Source organism: Nanorana parkeri, unplaced genomic scaffold (assembly GCF_000935625.1).
Source record: "Nanorana parkeri isolate BGI_ZX_2015 unplaced genomic scaffold, ASM93562v1 scaffold326, whole genome shotgun sequence".
NCBI classification, from domain to species: domain Eukaryota; kingdom Metazoa; phylum Chordata; class Amphibia; order Anura; family Dicroglossidae; genus Nanorana; species Nanorana parkeri.
In genome coordinates this window covers 800,792-814,963 of record NW_017306594.1, presented here as the reverse complement: position 1 = coordinate 814,963, position 14,172 = coordinate 800,792, and the positions used below count along the sequence as shown (strand labels likewise).

Sequence of the window (14,172 nt, the reverse complement as noted above, 5' to 3'; positions counted from 1 at the left end):
TGTCGATAAGCAGATTCCACCTCCAGCCCAGCTTCCATCAGGTTCCTTTCCAATAGCATCTAAGGTCTCTGGGGCCCCAGCATCTGCCATGTGCTGAGGCTCAGACCAGGCTTCCAGTAGTATCTTAGGCCTCTAGGCCCCCAGCATCTGCCACATGCTGAGGCCCAGGCCAGGCATTTGTAGTATCTTAGGCCTCTAGGCCCCCAGCATCTGCCACATGCTGAGGTCTAGGGCAGGCATCTGTAGCACACAGACCTCCTCCCAGGGAGGGCCCCAGGGGAGAGAGAGAGTTCTGGAAAGTGTCCCCAAACCTTTTATCACCTTGCTCGAGCCATACCTCTGAGTCACCCTGCTCAGAGATTGGTCAGAGTCAGGTGCATAGTCACAGTCTGAGGATGGATCCTCCCACACTGTATGCTGAGTCCACAACCCAGTAACAGGGGGAAGCAATCAATCCACCAAACTCAGGGAATCCTGCAGAACTCAGAGCAAAACAGCATCTAGACTGATTACAGTCCAGATATACACTAAATTTAGTAGCGACATAGCAGAGGGCGCTACATTATCTAGGTATCTGGGTTAGAGATTTCATATGATTAAAAAAGGTAGTGAACAGTATCAGTGTACTTCAGCTAATCCCTCTCTACTCCACTGCCATCTTGTGTTTTAGTGTATTGTATTTGTTTCTAATATAACAGTTTGTTTTCTATTGAAATGCTTTATGAGCTGTTGTTTGTTTATGCTATTCAGCTGCACAGAGTACACTGAACAGACTCTTCTGTAGGTGGAATATCAAGATAATGGCAAATGTCAATAAACCCGCTGTATTTTACAGTATCAAACTTGTACTTTTCAAATGACGCCCTTTTTTTGTTGTTCTAGGCAGATTAGTTTGATAGCGAGGTAATTGTTTAATTTTTGGCTGCCCATATATGACCTCATTATACTGTTAGCAGTAACAAAGGTTAAAGCAAAACTGCACCTTTTGCAATTAGACTTAAGGTGCCCATACACCTTACAATTATCTGCAGATGTTCTATGGTCATGTGGAAAAAGTGTAACAGATTCCTCCATCTATGCTAAGCTGTGTGGACGAAGCAATCTACCACTGGGCCAAGCTTCAATATCTTGCTAGTCGGCCCCGCTGGCTGTCAATATACGTGAACAATCTGATTGGATGCAGGCATTGTTCAGGTGTTTTCAGAGCCAGCGGGGCCGACCAGCAAGATTACTGAAGCTTGGCCCAGGTGGAGATTACTCCATCCACACAGTTAAGTGTAGATGGAGGAATCTGTTGCACCTTTTCCATCTGATCACAGAAAATCTGCAGACAATTGTAAGGTGTATGGCCAGCTTTATTTTGTAGCTTGCTGTGCCTCCAACCTCCATGCAAGTCTTAAGCTGGGCACACACCTTACAACCATCGCAAGACTTGCGATGGTTGTAAGGTAATTAAAAAGACGTACGATCTGCCTATCTTGGACAGGTAGAGCATACTAGTGATGATCGCAAGCCCGCCCCGCAATGGCGAACGGGCAGTGTGCGCTTGCGCACACCGGCCCGTCCGGCTTTTATCTTACGAACATGCTACACACCCGCTGAAAATCGTGCGATTCTCGGTGGGTTTTCGAACATGTTCGTAAGATAAAAGTCGTGCGACCTTACAGTAGTAGAGGTCGCACGGCTTCCACACACCTTACGATAATCGTACGATCGCAGGATTTCCCGCGATTATCGTACGATTATCGCAAGGTGTGTGGGCACCTTTATACTCACCAGTCCCCAATCCAGGGTGATATCATCTACGATGCTGCAGGACTACTTGTCAAAAACCTTCTGACCAGGCCCGCACATGTGCTTTATACTCTCTATTTAGTCCTGTGGAGAGTCTTTAATCCAGTGGAACATGGAGAACGAATACTCCATAGGACTGAAAGGAAAATGAACAGCGACCCGTTCAGGCCCACCACAGAAGATTTTGACAATAGGCTCAGCAGCATCTTTGGCGATTATCTCTCTGGACTGATTTTCTGTTTTTTGATAGATTTGATCTGGGTGGGTATAAAGCCATCAGATTACTTCTACATTCTAACAAATAGTGACTCCTCCCTGATCCTCCCTGGGCTTATCTGGCATTCAGGTTGGAAATTTGGAAAAAGTCCAGCAAAGGGCAACCAAACTAATTAGGGGTATGGAGGACCACAAGTGACATTTCAATAAATTCTATGGGAGCACCATGGTGCAATGTGGTCGTACCACTTTTAACTGCGGTGTGCTTAAAAAAAAAAAAAAAAATACTGCATGCTAGGGATGTTCAGATACGAGTGCCGAGACTTGGCATTTTCTTGATAACTACCAGGGTTGCAGCTGTGACAGGGCCCTGGCGCTCCACCACTGTCCTGAAATCAGTCTGTATGGTTTTAGTTTCACATGACACTAAACAAAAATGTATCAGTAATTGTATCTGTGAGTACTTGGACAAGTACTTTGTCTGGAAAAAATGGTATCGGTGCAATCCTATAACAAATCATACATTAAAACAGGGATTCACAAATCCCAAGAGCCCTGTATGCTCCTTACAAATGACAGCTGCCTCCATGACAGCTGCCTCCTAACGTTTGAGTTTTCTCTAGTCTAGTCTTGGAGCTGGAAAAGTATCTGTACTTGTACCAACTACGGTACTTGGTATCTGTACTTGTACCAAGTACGGTACTTGGTATCTGAACATCCCTACTACATGCCATACTTTTTTTAACCGTACACCATCGGAATGTGGTGGTGTGAACCGAGCCCACCCATGACAAGGCAAATTGGGGGAAAACCGCCAGCACAGCATGAATGCGTATGGTGTGAACAAGCAAGCCCTTAGTCTTCCAGTCATATGTGTGCATCTGTACAGCCTAGAATACAGTGACAAGCACACCTTAGGGTTACAAGCCCCAAGATCCTTTGCAAGCCCAGGTAATGGATTTGGGGACTTGGTAACTAGCAGAATGCAGTGACTAGCAGAAAACAGCTTTGGTTGGATTTGTCAACTGAATGTGCATCCACATATCATATTGAAGTCCTCAAAAGGGAGTGCACAGTTTAGGGTAAGGCTGCCATACACCTATAGATTATCTGCAGATTTTCTATGGTCAGATGGAAAAATTGCAACAGATTCCTCCATCTATGCTAAGCTGTGTGGATGGAGGAATCTCCCACTGGGCCAAGCTTCAGTATCTTGCTAGTCGGCCCCGCTGGCTCTCAAAATACCAGAACAATCTAATTGGATGCAGGCATTGTTTCGGTGTTTTGCAAGCCAGCGGGGCCGACTAACAAGATTACGGAAGCTTGGCCCAGGTGGAGATTACTCCATCCACACAGTTAAGTGTAGATGGAGGAATCTGTTGCACCTTTTCCATCTGATCACAGAAAATCTGCAGATAAATTGTAAGGTGTATGGCCAGCTTTACACTGCCCTGCAGTGTAGATTTTGGAGACAATACCTACCAGGTGATCTTGAGTTGCTTTATTGTGGATTGTTTCCTGAGCACTAGAAAACAATTATCAACAAACTATTTCATTGTACTACTCTTATCTGATAATGAAACTGTACACCTGTTTTCATTTTAATTACATGGATGCAGTCCCTTGACTATAACTACTATGTTGTATCTTCAATCTAAACATTCATTTTACAATACAATGTTAGAGCCTCTAATCTGTGTTCCAGCCTGCTAAACCTGCTCAACATTTCATGAATTTGACAGTTCCCAGAAGCCTGCCAGGTAGCTGGGAAGTACTGTACAATGCAGAGGTAGTTACTGCTCCTCTAAAGTCCCTGTGTCAAACATTATTTTGGTACTTTATTTTTTTTCAAAAAGTGTAGGTGGGTTTTATGATGGACAGATATCACATCAAAGTAGATTCAAGATCTTCCTATGTATAGAGGATTTTTATTCACATAAATTTAATGCTGGTCTCAGACAGTGGAGGAAATGTAACAACAGTCCCGACATATTTGTTTGTTAGGGCTAGTTCACAGTGCGTTCCAGCGCAATTTTGTGCTGGAACACACTGGATGACATTCCAGCCGGGTCACTGAGTTCTGGGGCGGGAGGGGGCGTGGCGGTGCATTGAAGTCAATGGCACCGCAGCCACTCCCCCCCGGCCCCAGTGTGATCACCTGGACCAGAACGCGTAGCACATCAATGCCTGCGTTCCAGTCCGGTGCGATCAGAAAAAATGATGCAAGCGCTATTTTTTCTGATCGGACTGGAACTCAGGCATTGATGGGCCACACGTTCCGATGCGGGCGATCGCACTGCGCCTGGGAGGCGTGGCTGCAGTGCCATCGACTTCAATGCACCAAGCCCCCTCCCGCCCCAGAACGCAGTGAGCCGAATGGGATGTGATCCAGTGCGTTCAGCCACCGAATTGTGCCGGAATGCACTGGGGCTGGTGTGAACTAGACCTTAGGGTAAACATATATTGTTATACATCACAGTAAATAAGGGCAGGCTTAGTGAAAGGCGAAGAAGCTTAAGGCCCCATTCACACTGAGCGATTTATGGAGCGATTTTTGCAGCGATATCGCTCATATTTCCACGCTATATCACTCTATGTAGCTTCACCAATACATTTCAATGTAGCTGTTCACATCTCGTCGCTCAATATCGCTCAATATCGCTTGTAGCTCGTCGCTGGTAGCTTGTCGCTCCTAAATGACCCTTTTTTAGAGCGATTTTGAGCGATATTGCTCCTGATTGCATACAGCCCAATAGGAAGAAGTCGCGCGACACGTCGCTCGTCGCTCAAAGTCGCGCGATTTCCATGTAGCTCAGTGTGAATGGGGTCTAAAGATGAATTCCAGGAAAACTTTTTTTAACCCTTGCAGTGGGGCTACCCCTGCACTGCAAGGGTTAAGTGCTCATTTTTGTCTAAGTTCAAAGGTTATACTCACCCAAAGCTCCCAGCTGGACAGCTGTCACAGCGCTCTCTCCAGCCTGTCTCCTCCTCTGCTGCAGCATTGGAATGTTCGTCAGCATCCTCACATCTATACCTGAGTGCAACTGGCACTGCACAGTCAGAGAACAATAAGCTTTATGGTAGACTCAGTCCCAGTTTCACACGTAGAATATGCAAAGATGTCCACTCTGCTATTCCCATACATATAATATATATATACACAGGTGAAACTCGAATAATTAGAATATCGTGCAAAGTTCATTTATTTCACTAATGCAACTTAAAAGGTGAAACTAATATATGAGATAGACTCATTACATGCAAAGCAAGATAATTCAAGCCGTGATGTCATAGTTGTGATGATTATGGCTTACAGCTCATGAAAACCCCAAGAACCCCAAATCCACAACCTCAAAAAAGTAGATTATTACATGCAATCAATAAAACAAGGATTGTACATAGAACAATATCGGACCTCTGAAAAGTACAAGCATGCATATGTACTCAGTACTTGGTTTGGGCCCCTTTTGCAGCACTTACTGCAATTACTTTTGCACGATATTCTAATTATTCGAGTTTCACCTGTACAGTATATATAATTATTCTGTGTGTTCATTTTTTGTGTTGCAACATGACTAATGTAATAAAACATTTAAAATATATTAAATGACTGTCAACTGAAAAAATATGGGGGCCAGGAAAGAGAAAACAAGAATGCTTTGACACTATGAGAAAGATGTGGAGCTTTTCCTGGTTCAGTATTCGATAAAAGCCAAGAAACTGAAAGCTGGATGCCTTCACTTTATACCTGTCAGCACCTTTTGTTCATGAAAACAGTAAGTAATTTGCTGTTATAATGTACCATTACTATGATTGCATATTGTATTGACCGGTGTTAAAGTGACACTAAAGGCACCTTTCACACGGCCGGTCAAATCGGGTCCACCTGCCAGTTTTTCAGACGGACCTGATCGGATGCCCAATGGGCAGGCGTGTGTAAACGGACGGGTGTCTATTTACACCCAGTTACCCCTGGCTCAAGCCAGCTCCGGAAGAACAAATGGAACAATGTTCCTTTTCCCTGGACTTGATCGTGCTGGATCGGGGGTAATCTGATGTAAACAAACATGAATGTCCGTTTACATCTGATTCTCCATAGACAGACATGTGGTCCAGTAATTGCAGTTTTTTCTCCATCACAAGATGGAGGGAAAAAACTGTAGACAGGAATGTCACAGAGGTGACATCCGCTCTGTACTGCTGTGATCAGGAGAGGATTCATGCACAGATCCTCTCCTGATCAGCCCAGGTAAAAGGGACCAAACTCAGGAGTTAAATCTTAAAAATTACATCAAGTACCTTAACTACCGTGCTTCCCCGAAAATAAGACCTACCACGAAAGTAAGACCTAGCGCTATCTTCCGAGATTTCTGTAATATAAGACCTACCCCGAAAATAAGACCTAGTGTGTTTTTGGGGGGAAAAATATAAGACAGTGTCTTGTTTTGAAGTGTTGTCTTGTGTTGAATGAAATCGATGTTTAATATTGTTTGGTTATTATTATTTATCATTTTATTTGGATGGATATATTCCTGCTTGACCCTTACTTCTATGGCTGTTAATCTCTGCTGTCATTGTTGTAATAGAAAAACCTATCAGCACAGAGTCCACCATACCAGTTCCCCATTGACTCACATGCATTTATTCTATGGGTGTCTATTACACCACAACAGCTTCTGCGATCCGGCTAGCTAGGAGTACTACAGCTAGCGGTGATGTGCGCATGCGCGATACCAACCGGCCGTCATATACCTATGACAGTTGGAACGCAAGCCGGGATTTCCCTGCGTTCCACACGCGACAGATATGTGTGGACGAGGGGGCGGCACTGAAAGCCGACCTAGCGTCCCATCGCCGTGGCAACGGCCCGTGCCTGTCAGATCTCCCGGCCGAACGGCTCACTGACATTCACATGCCGGTAATTAGCTACAATTATCCACAGGCGATTTACATTTGAATTCCCCATGGCGGGAATGGACTCTGTGCAGATGTTTTTTCTTAATGGGAGGAGTCTGTGTTCATTTCACATTTGGATGTCTATTCAAGGTGCATACAGTTCCATTGCTGTGTTATTCTGAGCCTGATGAAGGGGACCCTTTGAGGCCCCGAAAGCGCTTGCATTTGAATGGCAATGTGCCAATAAATGGACTATTGCTTGATTACATTTTGGAGTGCTAGTGACGTTATTTCTCTTTTTGTTTTCGGGGAAACACGGTATTAACAAAAATGTATCTTATTTGTGTGTCACTCAGCTGTAGATCCTCAAATCATCTCTGAGGCCTTGTTCACACCAAATGCAGAGCAGATCTGCATGCGTTTCTGCACACGCAGTGCAGTGGGTTGTGCCGCGTTTTTGCAGCGTTTTTAATGCGTTCCGGGCCGTTTCTGGTTGAAACAAAAGTTTCAAATGGGCTTGCAGTGCGTTCCAGGGCGTTTGCATGCATTTTTGATGCGTTTGCATGCGTTCCAGAGCAGGTAAAATAGGGCCTGCTGCAGTTTTTTACCTGCTCTGGACCGGAATGCTGTGATGTGAACTGGAGCTAAAAATACCATTGGAATACATTGGACGCAGTTTTGCTCCGGTCTGTAACTGCTCTGCTCTGCTCCTGAAACGCGTTTGGTGTGAACAAGGCCTAAATGTGTGCTGACACTGTCCTTCCGGAGGGTGGCAACTTTTGTTCCCCATGGTCCCTGTGCGTGTTGTAATGAAGTCACCGCTCCAATCTCACTCACGTGATGGACTATAATCTCAATACAAATTAGTAAACTTAACGTGAGATTGTAGTCCATCATGGGAGCAAGCTTGGAGCGGTGGCTACTTTACAACACACACAGGGACCATGGGGAACAAAAGTAGCCACCCTCCAGAAGGAAGGACAGTGTCAGCACCAATTCAGAGATGATTTGAGGATCTACAGTGGACTGATACACAAATAAGCTAAATTTTTGTTAATAGTTAAGATGCTTGAATGCATTTTTAAGACTGAACTCCTGAGTTTAGTGTTACTTTAAATGACATATGCATTAATTTACCACTGCATGGTAAGTTGTTTAATCGTACTGTAATTTTAATTTCCTTACATATCTCATAACAGCAGCATACTAATGAACTGAAAAACCATCCCTTTGATCCATTTATGAGCTGCCACAGAATGGTCAGAAAAAAAATTTGTCAGGGCAAATCACAATAGGGTCAGGGCCGGCCTTAGGCCTTTAGGCGCCCTGTGCGAGAAAGCTTTACAGCGCCCCTCAGTGACCACACCCCTCCGTGGCCACACCCTTTAGCGGCCACACCCCCAGTAACCACACCCATTTCCCCCAATATCCGCACCATTTAAAGACTCCTATTTTGTTAAGACGCAAAGAAACATTAATAAGTATGATAAAAATAAAACTTTTATTCAAAGGTATTAAACTTGTAGGCACAATAGAAGTATTCTTATCAAATAAAACAACAGAAGGCAAACAATAAATGTCAAAATACAATAGAGTCTATAAAAATAAAGTGTCAGTTTGTCATGCCGATCCTTTTTTCAAGTCAGTATATCTAGAAAAATAAAAATAGAAAACAGAACACAAAACCCAGACTTAATGAATTACTATATGTCCGAAATATATGAGAAATGTATTCAGGCGCATAATAATAATAATTTGTTTGAGAATGTGCGGCGGCCATGTTGGCCCCCCGGCGTGTTCTGTGAATGTGTACCACCATCACAGAGGCGGGGAGCATGACTTTACGTGACGCCATGCATGCGTGGCGTCAGGTGACGTCACACACCGATATTGGCCCCACCATCTTGGTATACCTAGATATACACCAAGATGGCGGCGCCCAACACGTGCGGTGTTATATGACGTCATGCGCCCTGCCTCCAGAACATGCCAATGGCTGAATCCAAAATAGCATAAAAAAGTGTTTTGTTTGATGAAACAAATGAAAACGTTTTTAGTTTTCGTTCATTTCGTCTGAAATTCATTTTTTGTCTTCGCACTTGTCTAATAATATGTGTCTGTGTGAGGTGGGGTATCTTGTTGCCATGGCGCCCTGTGTGGCCGCACGGCTCGCACACCCCTAAGGCCGGCCCTGAATAGGGTGAAGAGTTTGGAGAAGGCAGGAGCAGTGAACAATCTAGGACAACATAGCCGAACTGGAAAGTGAGCTGAATTGGAGAATTTTTCCCAGTCAGCTATGTTGTCCTAGATTGTTCACTTCTCCTACCTTCTCCAAACACTTCACCCTTTTGTGAATAACCCTGTGTGTTTTCAAAAGTATTCTGCTTATACTCCTCTGGGGACATCAAGGATGGAGAAAGATCTGGAGGTTCTTGCAGATCACAGACTCAACAAAAGCATGCAATGTCAAGCTGCAGGCAGCAAAGCCAGGATACTATCATGCATGAAAAAGGTATTTTCTCCAGAAATAAAATATATGACTCTACCACTGTACAAACCACTGGTTCAGTGGCTGACCTAAGTAACAAAGTGCTCAATGATAACACACTATTGTTTTTATACATTTATATAGCTCTGAGATATACCATAGGGCTGTAAAGAGAACACTGAGCCAGTGTGATGGGGGCAGATGCTGAGGGTCTCACCAGGGTGGCAGGGGCAGATGCGGAGGGTCTCAGCAGGGCAAATGCAGAGGATCTCAGCAGGGGCAGATGCGGAGGATCTCACCAGGGGCAGATGTGAGAGACCGTGGACGAGCTGTGTGGGCCGGTGTACGAGCTGTGGGGGCTGGTGGTGGAGCTCTGGTGGATGAGGTGTGTGGGTCAGTGGATGAGCTGTGGGGCCCTCTGGAGAGCAATCTGATCTGTAAACAGCTGCCGCAGGTCCCCAGGAAGGCTGCCCTGAGGTCCCCAGAAAGCTCAGAAGAGAACATTTCTTGGCGACCCAAAGTGGTGCTTCAGCTCATCCAAACCATGTCAGCTAAGCAGGGTTATTAAATATTACAAGAGCTCCTTTTAAGCAGAATACTCTAGATAGGCAGAGCATGCTGTCAATCAACCAGTGGGGTGGATCTCAACAGTATTGTCAGGATCTGACCTGGCTGTGGCGCTCTCAGCATATAGAGGGTAATAGCCCGCTTTATACAGTGTTTTGGGTCACGGGAGGAGGTTAGTATATGTCCTTCCGTGACCCTAAAGAGAACTATGGGACAAAACAGTTACAGGGTTGTTCACAAAAGGGTGAAGAGCTTGGAGAAGGCAGGAGAAGCGAACAATATAGGACAAAATAGCTGATTTGGAACAAATTCTCCAATTCAGCTCACTTTCCGGTTCGGCTATGTTATCCTAGATTGTTCACTTGTGCCTTCTCCAAACTCTTCACCCTTTTGTAAATAACCCTCTTAGTTTCTCAGTTACAAGATATGCAAGGGTATGGGAGTCCATAGCTAGATGTGTGCACACACAAACACAAACATAGACATATACGTTAAACTGAACGGACCCATGTTTGTTTTTAACCTTACCAAATTTGTAACTATAATTTCTGCTGTATATTGTTATCATGATGGGACAACTTAAAGCAATCCTTTACCCATACCTTTAAAATGACAACAAAGGCACCTTTAGAAATGCTTAGTAATGGCAATCTACAAACACATAGATAATTGAAGGCTTTGTATTCTTTGTATTCCTTTTTCTTTCCTTTCCATACTTTTTCTCACAGTGGCCATTTTTACTATGGGCAGATTAATTCACCTCCCTTTACTTCCTGTACTTTTGGCACATGTGACTAGGACATATGACCATGCCATCATCTAAGGAGGAACAATGCCTTTCCCTGAGATATCATGAGATTTTGCAGTTTACAGATGAGATTTGCACCGTGATGTAACCTTCCCAGGATGCAACTCTCAGGCACAGGCTACATCACTAATGCCTAAAGATGACCACAAAGTGGAAAAACAGTAATTGTAAGTAAAAGCAAAACAATATGTTTAATGCATGTAAGATGGTTTCATATCAGCATGCAGAGCTAAATGGTCATGTGATTTTTAGTGAAAGGTGGTAAAGGTCCACTTTAAGGGCTCGTTCACACCAAATGCAGACAACATCTGCATGAGTTTCTGCACACGCAGTGCAGTGTGTTTTGCCGCATTTTCGATGCGTTCCAGGCCGTTTTTGTAAAGCAGGAAAAAGGCATGCTGCAGTTTTTTACATGCTCTGGAACTGAACACTGCAGTGTGAACAAGAGCCCAAAATGCCATTGGACTACATTGGACACAGTTTTGATCCGGTCTCTAATTGCTCTGCTCCTGGAACGCGCTTGGTGTGAACTAGCCCTAAATCCTATGCATATATTTTGTGTTGTTTTGATTTTTTTGTTAATTGATTTGAAATTAGGTCCCGAATTTCTGCTAAGAGATACATTGTAATTTCTATTGCCCAGATGTCTTGATGCCTGATCAAGGCATGTTGCCTGGAACTGTTGGCAATCGTTGTACTGTTTGTTCCACGTGAACTTATTGGTTTGTAAATAAAGCTTTACTGGTGCTGCTTTCTTTCTCTGTATTTTCATGTATTGGACCATGGGCTGATCCACATTGATGAGTACTGACTTGACATTGTGCAGTGCAACTGCTGTGTGTGTACACCACTAGGTGCCTCCAAACGTTTTTTCCAGGAAGAAATATTCACATCTTAGATTGGCCAGTCCATAGCACATACTCATGCACAGGTGGCTTAGTACTGTGATATGCCGAGCCACATATATTGGTTGCTATTGAAGATCCATTCAGCTGTTTTGCGTTTCTGCATTACAGAACTTTTCCTAGCAACCTTCCCTTACCAGGCACTGGTAGATAAGAGAGGCCCCCAACTTCACATATCCCTTGGATCCCAATGATGGTGCTGAGTTTAAATCTTCACTGCATAAAGTCTTCAACACCATGCTACAAGGGGAACTATCTTTAGTAACTCAAATTAACTGACTTTAGGTACGTTTGACTGTTTTGTGCTTTGTTGCTGTGGGTTACAACCCACCCTCATCACTACTCACTGCATTATTTTACAATTGAATTCTGGTTGTCCTCTGATACATGTGATCGTGTTACTGCTTTCCGCTTTCCTACTGGTGAATTGGATTCAATTAGAACATAAACTGAATAGAATGATACATTTATACAAATACAGTTGCTATGCAAATTTCCAGCCTTTTTTTTTTCATTTTTTTGCCATTACTGTGGTTTTATAATATGGACTGCATGTACTATGCATTTTATAACAGCTTCATTTCTCATACACTGTAAATCTCTGTAAGGGTCCCCACACACCTTACGATTATCGTACGAGAATCGCGGGAAATCCCGAGATCGTACGATGATCGTAAGGTGTGTGGAAGCCGTGCGACCTCTACTACTGTAAGGTCGCACGACTTTAAACTTACGGACATGTTCGAAAACCCGCCGAGCATCGTACGATGTTCGGCGGGTTTGTGGCATGTCCGTACGATAAAAGCCGCACGGGCCGGTGTGCGCAAGCGCACACTGCCCGTTCGGCATTGCGGTCATCGGAAGCCCGCCCCTCAGGGGGCGTGGCTTGCGATCATCGCAAGTACGATCTGCCTATGCAAGATAGGCAGATCGTACGTTTTTTTAAGTACCTTACAACCATCGCAAGACACAAGTCTTGCGATGGTTGTAAGGTGTGTGCCCAGCCTTACAACCACATGATTTTACTGTTTCTCGCTAGCATGTTTGCACGGAGAAGAAAATGATGCAGGGAAAACAAACTAGCATAATTTAACTCTTTCAATGCCAACTAAATGCTTGTTTTCAGCAATAATGTGGATTTCTATTACACTTACCTGGAATTCTATTTAGAGTCACCCAGTAGTGTTCGTCAGGGCTGTAAGTGTCTTTAGACCATTTCAGTAGATCTATAGCTCTTTGATCTTCCAGGATGAACTTCGTAAACTCCCTTGTCAGTGCAACATATGCAGCGCCAAAGTAAATAGTGATATTGTGCGGAGGAGGGGGCTTCAAGGTTTTGGTCCTTAGTATGCGGGAATGTACAATATCCTCACGGTGGACGTATTTAGTCCGGGGGATGGCGTGACGAGGGGGCAGCACCCCAGGCGTGATATTTTTCCCTTTAAATGTTTTCAAATGCTCTACGATCTCCTTATTTGTCTTTAAAGGGAAATCCTGTCCGCATACATTAATCACATATTTCCATTGTATCTCCGAGTTCATCAGATCTTTCATGCAGTTCAGATCCGCCTGGAGTCTCGATATTCCGGCATACACCACCGGCTCCATTTTCGAGGCGAGAAAAGCATTAGGGAAACAATCCAATAAATCACTTACCGCCTGCAAGTAATCCACACTTGCCTTCTCATCCACATGGATGCAGTATACGTTCTGAGGCATATAGATGGCCCTGAACAGTCTCTCGAATGTGCGGAATTTTTTATGTAATACAATGATATAAGCTAAAGGAAAATGCCCTTCTTCGTTCGATAGAGGAGCTGTGATAAAATGGTTTTGTGTTTTGTAGCCATCGGCGCATTTCATTTTCTTAATAGACGTTGCTAAAGGATTTCCCCATATGAAAGATTTTTCCTTTTTGGCCATTGTGTCACAGGTGACCTCTAATGCAGACAAATCATGAGAAAACTGGATTCTTTGTGAGCTGGGCTGCCCATTCAATTGACCGGGATTGCAGAGGAACAAAAGCACAAGTACCACAGCAAATACAAAGAGGAAAAACTGCACACACTGAATCGCCTTCCGCAGGCTGACACAGAGCTTACCGTAGCTCTTCATATTGCACTAGCTGTGTGTTCCAGGTGTCATTGTCTTCTTCCTCACTGTATGGGAAGGATGTTGATCAGCCTATTCTACTGTCTGTTTCCTTTGAAAGCTCGGCGATAACATTGTTCTGCCTTCTGGGACAGGCTACTTGCATATGAATACAGCAATCCTGTGATTGGGTCACAAAATATCAATGACAGACTGATACTTTCCTCCTTCTTTGGTGATGCAATAAGATCAGGTTTCACACTATGACCCTGCTATGCGAAATTGTTGGCTCGATCCTGTGAGGCTTAGAAAATAACTGATAAATCTGTTAGGCAAACATTGATTGTTGAGTCTATAAGCAAATATTCTAGAAGGTGTAGCAGGGAACAATAATTACATTTATGGTG

General features: G+C 44.0%; 1 protein-coding gene across 1 annotated transcript in view; it reads right to left on the bottom strand.

Annotated features, from left to right (window-relative positions):
* Positions 1-13,878, bottom strand: part of LOC108788461 (N-acetyllactosaminide beta-1,6-N-acetylglucosaminyl-transferase-like) — a 33,451-nt gene extending 19,573 nt beyond the window's left edge. The window contains exon 1 of the mRNA XM_018558216.1: positions 12,829-13,878. Coding sequence (XP_018413718.1) covers positions 12,829-13,789 — 961 coding nt within the window. The 5' untranslated portion in view covers positions 13,790-13,878. The remainder of the gene's footprint in view (positions 1-12,828) is intronic.
* Between the last annotated feature and the right edge of the window lie 294 nt (positions 13,879-14,172).